The following is a 19830-nucleotide window of genomic DNA, read 5'->3' on the forward strand; positions in this document are numbered from 1 at the left end:
ATATGTTATATTCGGATTAAAAACAAGCTCTGAAAATTAAAAATATAAAAATTATGATTAAAATTAAATTTCCGAAATCGTTTTAAAAACAATTTCATCTTATTCCTTGTCGGTTCCTGATTCCAAAAACATATAGATATGATATGTTTGGATTAAAAACACGCTCAGAAAGTTAAAACGAAGAGAGGTACAGTAAAGCGTGCTATGCAGCGCAGCGCAACCGCTACTGCGCTGAACAGGCTCGTCACTTTCACTGCCTTTTGCACTAGCGGCGGACTACGGTCATTGTGAAAAAATGCAGTGCGTTCAGTTTCATTCTGTGAGTTCCACAGCTTGACTAAATGTAGTAATTTCGCCTTACGCGACTTGTTGAATCTTGATGTTAGAACTATTGCTATGACCAATGTATCCGAGTCCATATCTGGGTCGAATTTCCAGTATCAATAGTTTTATGGAGCACAGATGACATGACTCGGATTAAAAATTAGGTAAACGCTCTGTATTGTTCCACTTCAAGCAACGATGTACAGCATGGAAACAGTGAGTGCTCGCAAACTGATAAGGAGGTCGTTCTCCGTACAAGTATAGGTGTTCAAGTTCCGAGCAATGCTAAAAAGAGTCCCAAAGGCACAGTCCTTCCGGCGCCGTTGTCACGAACTGAAACCTCTGCTGAACAATCCTTCTCATTGCGGTCAATGCGCATGCGCCAATCTTGGACTTAAAAAATGCGACCCTTTGACCGAACGAACTATGGGTTAGGGTTAGGGTCAGGGTTTGGGTAAGGGTAAGGGTTAGGGTTAGGTTGTTCACGACCTGATTAATCTCCCCATGTTAGCGCATGCGTATTGACCGCAATGAGAAGGATTGTTCACGGGCAGAGTTTTCAGTTCGTGACACCGTGTCAACGACAAATTCGGCCCAACACCGACTCAGATCTGGCCAGGATTTTACATGGGATTAGGCCAACCCTCTACTTGGACACACACCAACCATCAACAGCCGGACTGCTTTCTGTGCAGAGCAGGTCTTTTTTTTTTAATGAATTATCCAGTACGGTACTGTGAAAGTCAGGGCAGATTTGAAATATATCTATAGTGAGCAGAACTGTTTTAAAGGAATGTGCCTTTAACTAAATACACAACTAGAAGTGTACAGACATGTATGCAAATGGTATACTCTTGTATGTGAATCAGAGATAGCTTTGACCATTCTACACTGAGGTGCGCACCTGAAGTTGTAGGCTTACGCGCTTAGCATTGGGCAGCGGTGACAATGGTGTGGTCAGTGCTGTGTTCGATGGTCTGTGTGGTGGTGGTGGCGGTGCCGGTGGTCAGCGGCGTGACCGGACAGCAGACAGTGCAGGTCAACACGCCCCACGGAGCACTGAAGGGTGTCAGGACTACTGTAGGTCCTCACTCATACGTGGACACTTACTACAGCATCCCGTATGCCCAGCCGCCTGTCGGTAAGTGCTGGAGGGGAGAGAGAGGGAGATGGAGAGAGAGAGAGAGAGAGAGAGAGAGAGAAAGAAAGACAGACAGACAGACAGACAGACAGACAGACAGACAGTCAGGTACGCTTGCTATCACTTTGGCGGAAGGCTGGGTGTGTGTGTGTGTGTGTGTGAGTACGTGCGGGGTCATGGGGTGTGGTGTTTCTTGAGGTCCCAGTTTTTTTGATTTTCTATTCAATAAGGTCTAAACAAATTACCTATGTTTTAAGATTTCCTCTCTTTAAAGACCAGACTGATCCCCACCCCCTCGATTGAGGACTCATCCTCTTTTAGGTCTCTTGTTTTAGATTTTCTTTTCATGACCTCCACTTTAAGTCTACCTTATTTTTAAAATTAAATTTCCTGGGTTGTGGTGTCCGGCTAATTAGCTGACTGTGAGTATGCCTGCCTGTCACCTCGGCTGCGACTCCCTCACCCCCCCCCCCCCCAGCCCAGCCCCCCCCCCATCCCCCATCCCGCCGACCCTTTCTCAGTCTCTCTATTCATTCAAAAACTCAGACGATGCCAGAGTTGGTGTGTCTGGAGGAGGGAAGGAGGGAGGGAGGGGGGCGGCGATGTGGGGTGTGGGGATGGTGGTTTGCCTGTGCGTCTGTCTATTTCTGTCACCATACCCCCCCCCTCTCCACACTTTTCTCCCTCTCGATTCATTTTAAAGTGCACCGCATGGTGACGTCCCTCGAAAACGTTTTGAGTGCAAACTGATGTTCCTGTGTGCACAGGACCGCTGAGGTTCCACGGACCAGTACCCAACCACGCGTGGACTGGAACCCGCGACGCCACAGTGCCCGGTCCCATGTGTCCGCAGCGTCCCCTGTACCATACGTCAGCCAACGATACCTCCGTGGGAACCGAGGACTGTCTGTACCTCAACGTCTACACGCCTAAAGTGGGTTCTCGCTTGACGTACAGTTCATGCATGGGACCCCCACCCCGTTTTAAAACTCCCCCTTCTTGAGATACAAGTTTATCTGATTTTCCATCAATAAGGTCCATTTACCTCCATTTAAAAAAAATCATCTCTTTTAAGACCAGACTGATACCCACCCCCTCGATTGAGGACTCCCCCTCTTTTAAGACCAGACTGATACCCACCCCCTCCATTGAGGACTCATCCTCTTTTAAGACCAGACTGATATCCACCCCCTCCATTGAGGACTCCCCCTCTTTTAAGACCAGACTGATACCCACCCCCTCGATTGAGGACTCACCCTCTTTTAAGACCAGACTGATACCCACCCCCTCGATTGAGGACTCCCCCTCTTTTAAGACCAGACTGATACCCACCCCCTCGATTGAGGACTCCCCCTCTTTTAAGACTCATTTTTGATTTTCTTTTCATGACATCCACTTTGTCTACCTCATTTTTAAAACCAAATTTTCTCAGATTTTTTTAGTTTTTTGTATTAGTGACATATTAGCGTTTATCGCTTCAATTGTGAATTGAGTTACAGAACTAAAACTTGAATGATGTTTTTCCTTTGACAGGTGTGTTGGTATGACTATCTGTGAGTAATAGTAATAACCCAAGGACATAAGTCCCCTTCCCGTGATGGTGAAAAAATAGTTTTTTAATGTTGAGTGTGTAAGCTGTTTGGGGAGACACTTCTGTGTGTAGACTTGAACATCAAGTTGACCTGAAGTACATGCATTAGCTTTTCCAAAAGGCCTTACGTTACACTTTAACTGCAAATTAAAACGATGCCGGATTTGTTTGACTGACAGGTTTCTTCCGCCAACAGTGGCCCCCTTCCTGTGATGGTGTGGATCCACGGTGGCGGATATTACCTGGGCGGGGCTAACTTTTTCAACGGAACCCAGCTGGCATCGAAGGGGGTGGTACTCGTTACCATCAACTACCGACTCGGCGCTTTGGGTGAGATATAAACAGAGTCAGCGTTTAACAGAGTGTCTTAGCATATAACCACGTTATGTCCCAAAATAGTCGCTATAGTACTGGGGACAGAAATAGCAAGTTAGCAAGCGGTAACAGAGAGTTCCAACACTCGTATCACCACTGGAGCCTCTTCAAAGGCAGCCAGATTGATTAAACAACTTCTCCGCCGTTTAACTTTTTTTTGTTGTTGTTGTTGCGAGAGTATTCGTTGCAAGTGGTCTTCGCCTTTAAAATCGTTCTCAGGCGTGATTTAAAAACTGAAAATACACAACTGAATTTCAGTCAAATATCATATTGCTTGCGGCAAAAATGAGCACGTATACGGTCATCCTGAACTAAGGTCAAAATGAGTTCGGCTCATTCTCTCCCTGACCGGACGCTACAGTCCTACGCGAATCTATCAAAACAAAAATACAGAGTTATCTCCCATATGGTTTTCGCGAGCACTGATCTAAATTTGAGATCAGTGTTCGCGAGACGAAAATGATTGCAGATTGGCCGACTTCCACAGTGATCTCCGTTCCGTTCTTCACAGTTATGATAAAGACATCGTTCTAAGGTCAAAACAAGTCGAAATTTTGGGACTGCTGCCAGAAGGAGACCGTAATATATGGTTTCATCACTGTCAACTGGTTACAGAAAAAATCGTCTGCTCCAGTTAGCGCCGAAACCAAACGGTTGATTATCACGTGACACTTTTGCCATATTTAGAGTTGTTTGCACAGTAAATACAGCCGCGAAAAATAGCTTACAAAAAGCTCTAAATATGTATAAAAAAATTTTTTAAAAAAAATCGGTTTCCTTGTCAGACAAGGAAACTCAAGGCATCCTGTCAGGGAGAGAATGAGCCAAACTCATTTTGACCTGAGTTCAGGATGGTATACGGTTTGCTTGTTGTGCTTTATTTATTAATTTGATTGTATGCGGCAATGTTATCTGTAACTTTCTGAATAAAATTGTTTAAACTAACTGAATTTCAAATCGGAACACGAGAACACGTACTGCACGAAACACACTACAATTAATAACCAACCACCCATCTAACCATACCAAAAAATGTCTCGATCAAATTATACAAAATGGATCCGCCCGCATTGCACGAACCTCGAAAGGAATATATCTTTATATAATTGAATAACAGTAAAACATTGTTTTCAAACTGATTTTATTATTTTAGATAAATAAAAGCTTAATAATTCTCCAGCCATGCAGAAGTGTTACAACATAATGAAAAGAAATACACATTTATACTTATTAATACACACATCTATTTTTTGGCTGCACAGGCTTTCTAAGCACAGAAGATGGCGCAAGTATTGGAAATTACGGACTGCTGGATCAGCTTCGGGCATTGCGGTGGGTGCGTGACACCATTTCCTCTTTCAACGGCGACCCCAATGACGTCACCATCTTCGGTGAGAGCGCTGGCAGCAGCTGTGTGTCGCTGCTAGTTATCACCAGGGCTGCTCGAGGTGAGAAAATACCCCAGAGTTTGTTTTCTCAACAACGACTTTTGCTGTTGTTTTGTTTAAATATTATTTAATCCGTTGTCGAGCTCTTCAATGGTGAACCCTTTAGTAGTCCACTCTATTCCAGGCACTAAATAACCGATGGGTATTATGGTAACGTCACGACCGTGTCAAGCAGCTTTAATTGTAACGTTTTTTTTTAAGGCGTTTTCCATTATTCCTTTAGACCTAACGATCTTCTCAACAAAGCCCTTATTGAAAAAGGGTTGTCAGTAATGTATTTCGACCTCTTATATACTGTTCAAAAAAAGAAACGCATAGTTGCTACTTGCCAAATTTGTTTTATTTGTCGAAAAAATTAACAGAAAATCCAATATTTAGATTATTTGTTTGAAATTTGGTATGGACACAGTTGAATGCACACACAGTTCATTTGCATCTTCAAATCAATCAGTCAATCAATACGATTGGGTGCCGAGGCTGTCAAGTGAGTAGGGGGTGTGACTGCCTTGAGCAGCAACAACTGCCCGGCACCTTCTGGGCATGGACTGGATCAGATGCCGGATATCTTGCTGTGGGATGGTGTCCCACTCCTCCTGAAGTGCCTGCAATAGATCGCGGTGATTTGCCGGCGCTTCTTCTCGCCTGCGCACACGTCTGTCCAATTCATCCCAGAGGTGTTCTATCGGGTTCATGTCTGGCGACATGGATGGCCAGGGAAGCACCTGGACATGGTGGTCGGTGAGGAACTGGGTGGTGAGTCGTGCTGTGTGCGGGCGAGCGTTGTCCTGCTGGAATATGGCATCCTGGTCAGCCAGAAGAGGAAGGGCGTGTGGGCGCAGAATTTCCTCCACGTATCGCTGGGCAGTTATGCGTCCTTGGACGTGCACCAGGGTGCTCCTTCCAGCGGTATTGATCGCCCCCCACACCATGACGCCTCCACCACCATGAACGGGTGCCTCATCCACACAGTTGGGCGCGTAACGTTCGTTTACTCTCCGGTAGACCCTCCTCCGACCATCATGTCGCTGGAGCAGGAAGTAGGACTCGTCGCTAAACCACACGTGTCTCCAGTGATTCCGGACGGTCCAGCGAAGGTGCTGGTTGCCCCACTGCACTCGGTTCTGGCGATGGCGGCGGGTGAGGACAGCTCCTCTGTGAGGTCTGCGAGCTCTCAAACCAGCTTCATGCAGGCGGTTCCGCACGGTCTGGTCCGATAATCGGTGTGGCCCGGGGAGAGCCTGGACAGAAGATGAGGCCGACAGGAAACGATTCCGGAGGTGGCGGAGCCGTATGAAGCGGTCGTGAGCAGCAGTTGTCGCCCTTGGTCTTCCCGCTTGTGGCAAGTCAGCAACGGAGCCAGTGGCTTGAAACCTGACCCACAGTCTACTGATGGTGCTCTGGGACACGTGGAAGTGCCTGGCGATTGCACTTGGACTTTGGCCTGCTTGTAAACGACCCAATGCAATTTGGCGGTCTTCTCTGCTCAATCGGGCCATCTTTCGTCGCTGAATTGTCGTCTGATTTCTTTGTGGCGAACAATCCGCTTTTATGGGTTTTTGATGACATGGTGAGAGCTCAATATTCCCCGAGTTTCACGAGATTACACTGAAGCATGACGAGTGGTCATGCCAAATGAGCAATTTTGACATTGTAGCCACTGATAACGCATGCGTCACGTGCAGAGCTCACTTGTGGCAATGGACGAAAGGTCGACGACCAGATAAACATTTTCTGCAGTTTGGTGGATATCCTTGTAGCCATATAACTAAATTAACCAAATATTACAAGCTATGCGTTTCTTTTTTTGAACAGTATATGTTGAGTAATTATGTTCCAGAGCACTGAATTATCTCGACAACGGGACTTACTGTTCTACTTTGTAAACCACCAACTTAGTCAATTATTTTTGTTTGCAATTTGTCTCAAAGACCCAAGGTCCTCATTGAAGGCGGGTTGTTTGTCATTTCGACTTCTTGTATGATGAGTTATCATAATCCGGCATACTCATTTCTCTCGACAACGAACGGCCTGCCGAGTGTTGTACTCAGTCACACAGGCACTCGACACTTGACGAGGTGGGCGGGGTTATGTGGTTGGATGTCACGTGGTTAGGTGATGGAAGGTTTTCTGATGATGGTTCCTGTCCCACAGGTACTTCCCCGAAAGCGGAGTATGGCTGCCTAAATGGCGGGGTAAAAACGGTCATACACGTAAAATTCCACTTGTGCAAAAAACACGTAGTGTACGTGGGAGTTTCAGCCCACGAACGCAGAAGAAGAAGAAGAAGTCCCACAGGTACAATACCGATTAGTGACTGTCTTTGGTATTTCGCTAGCAGGAAGGTCTTCTTTCCTAGTATTTCTATTATATAATAGTAGTAGTCTTGAGAGCATCATCCAACCCGCAGTCCCCGCCCACTTTGATCCCGCCCACCTCGTGTCGAGTGCCTGTGCTCAGTCAGTCAAAGATCGATTTTTTTTATTCCTTTTGTCGTCAAGGCCTGTTCACTAAAGCTATCCAGGAGAGCGGATCATCCCTGGGCCCGTGGGCCATACGTCTGCTCGGCACAGAGCCGGAGCCCAAGACGCAGGCGCACACTCTGGCGTCACGACTCGGGTGCCACGTGACCGATTCCATCCGCCTGGTGGCGTGCCTGAGAACTAAGGACCCCAGAGTTATCGTGGAAACCCAGTCCAAGATGGAGGTGCGATTCGACATTAATTGCTGAGAGAGAGAGAGAGAGAGAGAGAGAGAGAGAGAGAGAGAGAGAGAGAGAGAGAGAGAGAGGGGGGGGTGTTAAGACCAACAGGGTTACAGGTGGGCGGTTGCAAGAGAACAAGGCTTTCCATTGAATTTGCTTCACGGCTGATTACAAACAAATTGCACGTATTCTGTCAGAACGCGTATTTGTCGTAAGGTGTGGCCGTGAAATGAAGAGGCTGGTTGGTTGGTTATCACTGTTTATCGTCTCTTCAGCACCGTGAAAAGAAGAATTAAGAGGAAAAATAGGTGGAAGGAGAGACTCGAAGGTTTGGTTGCGTTTCAATTCATAACTGTAACTGAACTAACAGCCACTAAGCTCTCGAAAGACACGTTAGTAGAGGTCAAGGCCAAGCAAACCTGGCTTTGTCGTTCAAGTTCTCGGCTGCATGGCGGAAGCAACACACAGAAACACGACACGTTAGTAGAGGTCAAGGCCAAGCAAGCCTCGCTTTGTCGTTCAAGTTCTCGGCTGCATGGCGGAAGCAACACACAGAAACACGACACGTTAGTAGAGGTCAAGGCCAAGCAAGCCTGGCTTTGTCGTTCAAGTTGTCGGCTGCGTGGCGGAAGCGACACACAGAAACACGACACGTTAGTAGAGGTCAAGGCCAAGCAAGCCTGGCTTTGTCGTTCAAGTTGTCGGCTGCGTGGCGGAAGCGACACACAGAAACACGACACGTTAGTAGAGGTCAAGGCCAAGCAAACCTGGCTTTGTCGTTCAAGTTGTCGGCTGCGTGGCGGAAGCGACACACAGACACACGACACGTTAGTAGAGGTCAAGGCCAAGCAAACCTGGCTTTGTCGTTCAAGTTGTCGGCTGCGTGGCGGAAGCGACACACAGACACACGACACGTTAGTAGAGGTCAAGGCCAAGCAAACCTGGCTTTGTCGTTCAAGTTCTCGGCTGCATGGCGGAAGCAACACACAGAAACACGACACGTTAGTAGAGGTCAAGGCCAAGCAAGCCTCGCTTTGTCGTTCAAGTTGTCGGCTGCGTGGCGGAAGCGACACACAGAAACACGACACGTTAGTAGAGGTCAAGGCCAAGCAAACCTGGCTTTGTCGTTCAAGTTGTCGGCTGCGTGGCGGAAGCGACACACAGAAACACGACACGTTAGTAGAGGTCAAGGCCAAGCAAACCTGGCTTTGTCGTTCAAGTTGTCGGCTGCGTGGCGGAAGCGACACACAGAAACACGACACGTTAGTAGAGGTCAAGGCCAAGCAAACCTGGCTTTGTCGTTCAAGTTGTCGGCTGCGTGGCGGAAGCGACACACAGAAACACGACACGTTAGTAGAGGTCAAGGCCAAGTAAACCTGGCTTTGTCGTTCAAGTTGTCGGCTGCATGGCGGAAGCAACACACAGAAACACGACACGTTAGTAGAGGTCAAGGCCAAGCAAGCCTCGCTTTGTCGTTCAAGTTGTCGGCTGCGTGGCGGAAGCGACACACAGAAACACGACACGTTAGTAGAGGTCAAGGCCAAGCAAACCTGGCTTTGTCGTTCAAGTTCTCGGCTGCATGGCGGAAGCAACACACAGAAACACGACACGTTAGTAGAGGTCAAGGCCAAGCAAACCTGGCTTTGTCGTTCAAGTTGTCGGCTGCGTGGCGGAAGCGACACACAGAAACACGACACGTTAGTAGAGGTCAAGGCCAAGCAAACCTGGCTTTGTCGTTCAAGTTGTCGGCTGCGTGGCGGAAGCGACACACAGAAACACGACACGTTAGTAGAGGTCAAGGCCAAGCAAACCTGGCTTTGTCGTTCAAGTTGTCGGCTGCGTGGCGGAAGCGACACACAGAAACACGACACGTTAGTAGAGGTCAAGGCCAAGCAAACCTGGCTTTGTCGTTCAAGTTGTCGGCTGCGTGGCGGAAGCGACACACAGAAACACGACACGTTAGTGGAGGTCAAGGCCAAGAAAACCTGGCTTTGTCGTTCAAGTTGTCGGCTGCGTGGCGGAAGCGACACACAGAAACACGACACGTTAGTAGAGGTCAAGGCCAAGCAAACCTGGCTTTGTCGTTCAAGTTGTCGGCTGCGTGGCGGAAGCGACACACAGACACACGACACGTTAGTAGAGGTCAAGGCCAAGCAAGCCTCGCTTTGTCGTTCAAGTTGTCGGCCAACCAGGCAGAGGCTGCATGTCCAGATGGCGGAAGCGACACACAGAAACAAGAAGGGATAAAGGGCATCCTTAATCCGTCTGCAGTAGTGTAGCTATACCAACTCCTTGTCTTTTTTTTTCTTCCAGCTCGAAAACGACAACCGACTGACGTTCGCTCCAATACCAGAGGTGAATTTTGGCAAAGTCGGGCTGTTCACTGCAACCCCCGACGTGATTCTGCGTGATGGTTGGTTCAACAACGTCACCGTCATCAGAGGATTCAACAAGGACGAACTGGCCTTGGGCCAACAAGTTTTGGGTATGAGGGTACTTTTTGTTTAAACTTTGCTCCGGATATAAAATAGTGATGACACATGCACATTAAGAAGACAAATTAATATGCCCACGAAACGTACTTTTCTATTTATGCAGTGATTATGACATGATGTACATTTAAAAAAATTTTTTTTTTAATATTTCATTATCAATCGGTTATCATCAGTTCAATGAAAGACTTCTATCGCTTAACGTGACTATCTTTAATTATACATTCTATGCATACTGGAAGTCCGAATACTGTATTGCATAGGTCAAGGTAAGCATGCATGTGTCCAAAATCTGATTCGAGATCTGTAAGAAAACAGTTATCCGAGCGGCCTGGCCTCTATGGTGTCCGACTCACCTAAGCAATCAGGATCGAGAGTCTCAGTAACGAGCGTTGTTAGACCGCCCGTTGACCAAAAAAAACACCATCCACTTAACGTTGAGTTTTCCTCTCATGTGTTTGGAGCTCAGCTGGCGCGTTGAGACTTTACACACTCCCACCACAAGCAGATTAAGAGTTATCTGCTCGTGCTTCCAAAGTTTAATGACCACTGGACATGCCATAACCCGAATCTTGTTGATCTTGATCAAATTTCAAGGTCAAAGTAGAAAATCATCGTTTTCTCGAACGTTCATGGAGCTAGAGCAGAAGGTAATGTGTTTATGGTCCATACATGCAGTAGGGGAAGGGCTGCTAATATGGACCACTTTTTGTTTCATGCCGATAACTAGCTTGCTTTCTTGCGAAAAAGTTTCATTTTGTGTTTGGTAGTCATTCTCTCTTAGGTTAACCGTTAGGCCTAATTAGAGTGAAATAGCTCTGATAGACATTCAGCAAAAATTAAATACAGAAAAATTCACAAATGGTCCATATTAGGAGCCTGGGCGCCCAATATGGACCAGTGAAGCGGCCTTCACGAATCACTGTAAAAAGCCCCCTACACTTCAAAATAGCATGATTCAACTTGGTGGGCAAGTCAGACTAATCAACATATGATTTAGATTTATCTGTTTCGGGTTGATGAGAGCATTATTTGAAGAACACCAGGAAACTAAAGAAGCTTATTAAAAACTGAGTGAAAATAAGTGAAATTATCAACTTCTACGAAAAGAAGACTATTTGTTATATTTTTTGGAAATCCCGAGGGCTAGTTATAGGTTATTTTCAGCAAGCTTCTTAATGAATTAATGAAAATAGCCTTTAGCTTTTATTTTCTTCGATTTGTTGAAGGTGGTCCATATTAGGGGACTCACACATACTTTGAGATTTTGCTATTATTTTTTGTTTGCAGCAGAAAATCGGGGTCAACACTGCTTAAATGTAACAAATACGGTCTGAGCTGTCATATATAGCAATTTTTGTGTGATAAAAGCTTTGGCTGTGGACAGAAACGAGTCCTTTTTAGGCGGCAAATTTAGAGTGAACGCTGCCAAAAGTGAAAAAAAGAGAAAAAGCCTAACGGTTTTGAGGTTTGTGTATCTGCAACTGTTTTAACATGTGCACGTTATCCAGAGAGGGTGAATACAGCGAATGAAATTGTTTTGAGCGCTCTAGCGCCGTTAGTTTGTCAGAACAGGAGGTGGTCCATATAAGGAGCCGGTCCATATTAGGAGCCTTTCCCCTACGTATGACAAAGGAGAGTCGTAGGAGCATTCGCTTTGGTTGTTTGTCAATAAATATGAAATCTATTTTCTTGAACGTCCATGGAGCTAGAACGACTGGAAATTATAATTTGCTTCTGATTAATTTTATGATACGTATGACGAAAATGAGTCGAAGGAGCATTCGCTCCTTTTGGTGTTTGTTTGTTTCTTAGTTTCTTTGCCCGTCTTTGCCCTCGTTTGCACACGTACAGAGCATAACTAAGTCCTTAGTAGCCCGCCCAAAGCCAGCCAGACGTTCGCACCTGAGTCGATTTCATGTCAGATCCCGATGACGATGGTTTTACGATGAATGAAGTGAAGAACCTGACGAGGGCCTTCGTGCACAACGCAGTCCTGAGGCAGTACAAGCTGAACGAGGACAAGGCGTTTGACCTGGTGATGGAGACCTACGTCACCAGGCCTGGCCTTGTGGGCCCCAAGCAGCTGCGAGCTGCTTATTTCCAGGTATGGTCCCTTATTTGTGTTGGATAGGTTATCTTGTAACAAGCTCGTCGCTATCGGGGAAATGTGTGTTGAAGGGTACCCAATTTTAATAACACCTGCTATACCAACCGATTTTACCATAGGCCTACATTTAACGGCTCTGCATTAAGCCCAAACAGATTTAAAATACCCAAATGAAGTTGTAATCCCTGTATTTCTGAAAAGCATCGTTCAGTGCAAAGTCTAAGCGGACGGAATCGTACCACTTTTGTACGCAAATGCAGAATAATAATAAGAATTAGGATAAGTGCAAATCCTACAACAGTTCTAAGCGCCTCAAAAAAAACCATACATACATGAATTATTCTGTACACAATTGCATGCACAAAGACCGATCCGAACGGTAAAGATTCTGAGTTTCCAGAGAAAGTCGAGGGGCTTAGAAACACATATATACAGATGCATTAGCACCACGTTCACCCTCGAGTACGGAGTCATGCTGCCCAAATGATAGGGTGAAAAATCAACGTGGGACGTACAACTCCATGAGGGGACCGTGATATTTAATTAAAAGCACAGGAACGCAAAAGAAGATAGGGTACATTCTAGTCACCTGGACAACACTATTCCCATGTGGCCGCAGAATTTGGAAATGTAGAGGGAAAAAACTTTGAAACACACAGACACACAAATATAACAGCGATAACAACAAAACAAAACAAAAACACAAACACACCAAATCTTCGTTTGAGAGGCCAGAGAATGGGTGTCGTATCCGTGGCCTGAGCGTACAAGGTTCTGTACGATGGGTGTTGACACATCAGATGAATTCAGAAACAGCAGTATTAGCCGGACCGTCATAACTGTTGTAATGTCCTCTCACAACTTAATTGTTCTGTGTTTCTGTTATTTCTTCGCGTATTATAATCCCTGCGTGGTTACTAGTTGTCACACGTTTTTGTCGCGAATTGTCGATGTATCTGAGTGACCGGATTCCAAGGCCTGTCCTTAATTAGGCGAAGTATACGTTGCGAAACTGGCGGTTCGGAGCTTTAGCACCGAGTTTTCGGCAAGATAATTTCGCATTGTCGACTTCGAGCTCTGTTATGGACCGCCTTTAGGGTGCCAGGGATAGTGTAAACCGGGAGAAAGTGCTCAACCAGATGGGAACCAAGCGCTGGATCGGACTGGTTGAAACTGAGATTTGTTTGAGATTTCAGCCACTCCGGCCGGGATTGGTTCCCACCCAGTTGAACACTTTCTTGTGCATACCATCCCACGACTCTCGCTTGTGGTCAGATACCGGTTTGTAATATGGACTAGCGCGACCACATACTGATCATGTGAGTCTCGAACTAGATACGCTTGTCATAAACTTGACCAACTGTGTTTGTGACTTCCTAGCAAGCGGCCGAACATTCCGTCAAGCTAAGTTCTTGTTACTAATTGTTTGTCTGTGCACTATAAAGACCGTTGGGTCGATATATATGTATGTGACAGTAACGTATTGTTTTGTTAATAACAAACGTTCCAACAACATTGTTTTTTTAGCTTGACCAACTGTGTGCAGATGGTGACGGACTTTGACTTCATTGCAAGCATCTACGAGGAGCAGAAGCTGTACTTCAACGCCCACGGCAAAACGGAGTATCTCTACCGCTTCTCTTTCCGATCTGCGAACAGGTTGAACAAGGACTGGCAAGGTAAGCAAATCCTGTCAGATACCTCTTCTTCTTTCTGCTCGGTATATATATGTGCGCTACCATTGTCGTCGTCGTTGTAATTATCGTCGTTGTTATCATAGTCATGATCATCATCGTAGTCGTTACGTGCGCGTGTCCGTACCTTGGAATGCTTGTGTTTGTTTGTTTGCTTAACGCCCAGCCGACCACGAAGGGCCATATCAGGGCGGTGCTGCTTTGACATATAACGTGCGCCACACACAAGACAGAAGTCGCAGCACAGGCTTCATGTCTCACCCAGTCACATTATTCTGACACCGGACCAACCAGTCCTAGCACTAACCCCATAATGCCAGACGCCAGGCGGAGCAGCCATGCACTAGATTGCCAATTTTAAAGTCTTAGGTATGACCCGGCCGGGGTTCGAACCCACGACCTCCCGATCACGGGGCGGACGCCTTACCACTAGGCCAACCGTGCCCGGCCTTTGGAATGCTCAGCTGGAGCATCTGTGAAGATGTGCAACACAAGTTCACACACAATTTATAGAGAAGAAGCCTGCGAGCAAAAGCTATTATAAACAGGAAATTAAACTCCGAAAAATGATGATTACACATAATCAGGGGTGCAGTCTCTTGTTTTCATCTTATGAACATTCTAAATGTTAGACTAACTTATTGTCTTGTACAGAATAACAACTGTGTGAATGGTGCTATACTGAATGAAAGAGTGTGACATGAAGTTCTTGTACATCATTGTAAAGAGTGTGAATGACGTTTTAGTTTAGATGTCAAGCGCTTAGAGCAAGCCTTTTTAACGAAAGTTTTTGATTTAGCGCTATATAAATGTTCTTCTTATTATTATTATTGAGTCACTTGAGAAAATGTGACTCTATGTAATCGGTCAGTGTTAGTCTGTCCGGCCGGCCGTCCGGCCGGCCGGCCGTCCGTAGACACCACCTTAACGTTGGACTTTTCTCGGAAACTATCAAAGCGATCGGGCTCATATTTTGTTTAGTCGTGACCTCCAATGACCTCTACACTTTAACGATGGTTTCGTTGACCTTTGACCTTTTTCAAGGTCACAGGTCAGCGTCAAAGGAAAAATTAGACATTTTATATCTTTGACAAAGTTCATCGGATGTGATTGAAACTTTGTAGGATTATTCTTTACATCAAAGTATTTACATCTGTAGCCTTTTACGAACGTTATCAGAAAAACAAGGGAGATAACTAGCCTTTTCTGTTCGGCAACACACAACTTAACGTTGGGCTTTTCTCGGAAACTATAAAAGTGACCGGGCTCAAATTTTATGTGAACGTGACTCATTGTGTTGTGAATAGCAATTTCTTCCTGTCCATCTGATGCCTCATATAATATTCAGAACTGCGAAAGTGACTCGATCGAGCGTTTGCTCTTCTTGTTATTATTATAATCGAGGATTCCTGGATTCGGCTTAGAAATTAATCCATGAGTTTGGTCATTTTTACAGAAACCCACAATACCCCTTTTATGTGCTTAATTTCACATCTGGTTAGAAGACCTCTACCCAGCACCATCGGACTATGATTCTCAGGACATGTTCTTTCTGTCTTTCTTTCAGGGACCGTTCACGCTGACGAACTGTCTTACGTCTTCGGGTACCCTTTAGCCGACACTCAGATTGTCCATTCTTTTGTGTCAAGCTGGACCAGTGACGACAAACGCATAGCACAAGAAATGATGACGCTGTGGAGCAATTTTGCCAAATATGGGTATGTGTTAATGGCCAGCCCTGAGCAGCGTTACTAAGTATGAGTAAATGGTCAGGGCCAACCAAATATGGGTTAACAATCACATGCGCGCTCAGTAACAAGTAATAAAACTGACGCACGCACGCACAACACATACAAAGAAACCACCAACGTTTGCTTCACAAAAATGATGATGGAAGTAAGATAAGGACCCACTTAATTTTTGATTAAAACAAAATCCATGCAATGTAACAGTAAATGGAAATGCTGGACCCAACTGCATGAGAAGAAAAGATAGTTTCGTAATGGTTATGCTGAACTTATTAAGGGAGTAGACCTACCTAGAGTTTGAAAAAAATGCTTTTTTTGAGAACCTACTAGTGTGTGGCATCATTAGAAAGCTAAATCTATCTATTTTCATTTACACTTTGAGTTTTCAATCAATTCCAATCCAAAGTGGAGAATAAGTCTGATATGAGTGTTCTAAGCAGGTGTGTATCACCCTAAAAACCCAAAATCTGGTCCCATTTTACTCTTTATTTTAATTGCACACTAAAACTAACGAATTTTAGCATGCAGATTTTCTCCGAAAACGCCACTTTTCAGTTTTCTCAGTTTTCATGCTAGAGCCTTGTAATTTGTACTGAAAATAGATTTTACCCATAGCTGGATCCTAAACTAGCCAAACTGTAATCAAACAGACAGATACAAAATATCATCATTTAAACTAAGGAGAGATTAATTATGTTTTAAATGAAATTGTGTACATGGCGTTTACTGGTAATAAGCCACATACCTGCTTTTCTCTAGTTCAGGCTCCAGGTAAACTTGTTTTCATCACTTTTCCAAAGTACAGCTTTCAGTGATAAAAAAGTGTAAGAAATATTATGTAAAAAGTGATACCAACATTTATTTTTTTCTCATGTTTGTGAAAATCTATCAGGTAACCAATTATTTTCCTGAAAAGCTACATAACTGACATAGATGCCCACCAAATCCCATCAAAATCCACTGAGATGTTACTATGTAGCAAAAATAAACAACAATACACCCAACGCTAGGTAGGTCTACCTCCTTAAGCGTTTTGAATTCAGGCTTTTATCTTACAACACACGTAAGGCAACAGTGTCCGCAAATTGTGCCTGATATCATCATAAAACGCACATAATTTGTTCCTTAAAATTTTGTTTTCTTTTACTGCATCATTGCGCGGTTCTTGGTCAGATTTTAGTTCTAAGAAACTATTCAAGGACGGTGTCCCACATTAACCCTCTCCGTGTTGTTCTATCTTTGGCACAAGGTGACAAAGTTTACGGAATGAATCAAATTTTAAAATCAAAACTATTGCTTTCAATGACGATTGTACCTCAGATTCAACACTCTTCCACAGTTCTCTTTGTCTGTAAAGTTTGGTAAGACTTAAGCCTTCCTTGCAACGACTTCTTTTAATTTGGGACATTGCTCTTGAATTTATCAAACCCTTCTTTTCCGTCCAGGAACCCGACACCAAATGGCGTAAGCAGCTTTCAGTGGTTGCCATGGACAACAGCAACGCCAAGATATCTTGATATTAACGTTCAGTCCGTGATGACAAGTGCCCCTGACACTCCTGGAGTTAAACTCTGGAATGACGTCATCCCCAAACTCGCCAGAGCCGGTCAAAATGGCATTATTGGTTGACATGAAATGATTTAGAATATTTGAGATGTTTTTTCTCATGTGATTATAGTTTGATTTATTGAGGAATAAAAAGTGTGTAGCTTATAAACCGTGTTGACCGATGGGACCTTGTGTGGTGATTCTAATCAGATTTACAAACATCTTTACCACCCCCCCCCCCCCCCCCTCGACCTCATCCTCTTCCTCTTCAAAAACACACTACAAAAACACGTCCACTCTCTTCCGTGTGTGTCAAAGTTCTCTCTTCCTCTCTAGCATGAACAGTAGGCGGCAAAAGAAACGCAACTCCTTCGCGCCCACTGTTGCAAGTGAGTTTTCGTCATTTTCAAATCGTCGTAAAATCAGTATGAATCTATGAACCAGATAAGGTACACCAAAAAGAAAGACAGATTCGTGGAGACTATTTTACTGGCTGTACGATTAGTGCATAGTATTTAATCGTTTTTGTGGGGTTTGTTTGTTTGTTTGTTTGCTTAACGCCCAGCCGACCACGAAGGGCCATATCAGGGCGGTGCTGCTTTGACATATATGACATAACGTGCGCCACACACAAGACACAAGTCGCAGCACCAGTCCTAGCACTAACCCGATAATGCCAGACGCCAGGCGGAGCAGCCACTAGATTGCCAATTTTAAAGTCTTAGGTATGACCCGGACGGGGTTCGAACCCACGACCTCCCGATCACAGGGCGGACGCCTTACCACCAGGCCACCGTGCCGGTGTTTTTGTGGGTTTTTTGTTTACCTTTTCACAAAACTGTGTTATACAGGGTAGGGGTCAAGCGAGTCGTATAGCTGCCCAGTGTGCCATGAAGATTTAAAGGAACCCAAGATATTACCTTGCACGCACCTGAGGTGCGTTGCATAGAGCAAACGATCTGTTCGCGAAGAGACAAAAAGTTTTCATGTTGTAGGAAACGCTATGTTCGCGGCGAACTGTTCGCGCCGAACTCAATTCTACCCTCTCTACCTATTTTCAAGTAAATGGACCCATCTCTTCGCTGACAGCCGAGTCAATGCATGTATATTGGGGGCGATCATCCGAACAGTCGCTTTGTACTTGGAACAGCCCTCCCTACCCGCACTGACAAAAGTAGACGAGTCCAATCGCTTACAGCTCAGTCCATGAGTACATTTTAGGGGTGACGGTATGCAGTGGCCCTCAGGATATCTGTGGGTGTTTGAGTTTCGTACCCCACGTGGAGAAGCAGGGCCTTTCCTTTTCTTTTTTTTTTTTGTGGTCAGATTTGACAGTTAGATTTCTTGTCGAGTCCGTGGAAAAGCGTTGTGGTCTTCATTTCATTCAATAAAGGTGAATGTTTAGGAGTAAAAAGCCCGTTTGCGCGGGCTCTCTCTCTCTCTCTCTCTCTCTCTCTCTCTCTCTCTCTCTCTCTCCGTGTCTCTGTCTTTCTCTCTCTGTTTGTCTGTCTGTTTCTCCCTCCCTTTCTTTTTCTTTCTCGATCTCTCTACCTGTCTCTCTTTCTCTCTGTGTCGCTCTCTCTTTCTCTTTCTCTCTCTCTCTTTCTCTTTCTCTCTCTGTTCGTCTGTCTGTCTCTTCCTCCCTTTCTTTCTCGATCTCGATCTCTCTATCTGTCTCTCTCTCGCCCCCCTCGCCCTTCCGCACACACGCGCGCGTATATACACACACACACACACAAACAAACACATACACACACACACAAACACACACACATATATATATGTTTACATACACACATACACACGCGTGCACTCACTCACTCACACACATTAACATAAACCAACAGTGATACACACATAAACACAAACAAGCACGCACACACACACACACACACACACACACACACACACACACACACACAGCCATTGCCATACGCACACGCAAATACACCCACACTCTTCATTGCACGCAGATATGAAGGTGGGGGAGGGCAGAGAGAGAGAAAGAGAGAGAGAGAGAGAGAGAGAGCTCTTTTCCTCTTTATGCCTCATCACAATAACACGCAAGTGTCTCTGCACACATTCTTCTCGCTCTGACTTTTTGTGGACATCAGCCTTTTAAAACTTGACTCGGTCCGATCTCGTGAACAAGTCGCGTAAGGCGAAAATACAACATTTAGTCAAGTAGCTGTCGAACTCACAGAATGAAACTGAACGCAATGCAACGCAGCAAGACCGTATACTCGTAGCATCGTCAGTCCACCGCTCATGGCAAAGGCAGTGAAATTGACAAGAAGAGCGGGGTAGTAGTTGCGCTGAGAAGGATAGCACGCTTTTCTGTACCTCTCTTCGTTTTAACTTTCTGAGCGTGTTTTCAATCCAAACATATCATATCTATATGTTTTTGGAATCAGGAACCGACAAGGATGAAAGTGTTTTTAAATTGATTTCGACAATTTAATTTTGATAATAATTTTTATATTTTTAATTTTCAGAGCTTGTTTTTAATCCAAATATAACATATTTATATGTTTTTGGAATCAGAAAATGATGGAGAATAAGATGAACGTAAATTTGGATAGTTTTATAAAAAAAATTTTTTTTTAACAATTTTCAGATTTTTAATGACCAAAGTCATTAATTAATTTTTAAGCCACC

General features: G+C 44.8%; 1 protein-coding gene across 1 annotated transcript; it reads left to right on the forward strand.

Moving 5' to 3' along the window:
• The first annotated feature begins 864 nt into the window (after positions 1-864).
• LOC138971353 (neuroligin-4, X-linked-like) lies at positions 865-17341 on the forward strand. Its single transcript, XM_070344073.1, has 10 exons — positions 865-1465; positions 2233-2399; positions 3236-3386; positions 4694-4879; positions 7378-7583; positions 9894-10065; positions 11998-12179; positions 13729-13861; positions 15444-15594; positions 17070-17341. Exons 1-10 carry the CDS (start codon positions 1273-1275, stop codon positions 17251-17253), a joined length of 1725 nt encoding a protein of 574 aa, XP_070200174.1. The 5' UTR covers positions 865-1272; the 3' UTR covers positions 17254-17341.
• The last annotated feature ends 2489 nt before the right edge of the window (positions 17342-19830 follow it).

Source organism: Littorina saxatilis, linkage group LG7 (assembly GCF_037325665.1).
Source record: "Littorina saxatilis isolate snail1 linkage group LG7, US_GU_Lsax_2.0, whole genome shotgun sequence".
Classification (NCBI taxonomy): Eukaryota; Metazoa; Mollusca; class Gastropoda; order Littorinimorpha; family Littorinidae; genus Littorina; species Littorina saxatilis.

Bases quoted from the DNA above. Each gene is read 5' to 3' on its own strand.
- LOC138971353 (XM_070344073.1), top strand. From the start codon at position 1,273: ATGGTGTGGTCAGTGCTGTGTTCGATGGTCTGTGTGGTGGTGGTGGCG. The intron at 1,466-2,232 runs GTAAGTGCTGGA...CTGTGTGCACAG, and splicing joins GTATGCCCAGCCGCCTGTCG to GACCGCTGAGGTTCCACGGA. The intron at 7,584-9,893 runs GTGCGATTCGAC...TTTTTCTTCCAG, and splicing joins AAACCCAGTCCAAGATGGAG to CTCGAAAACGACAACCGACT.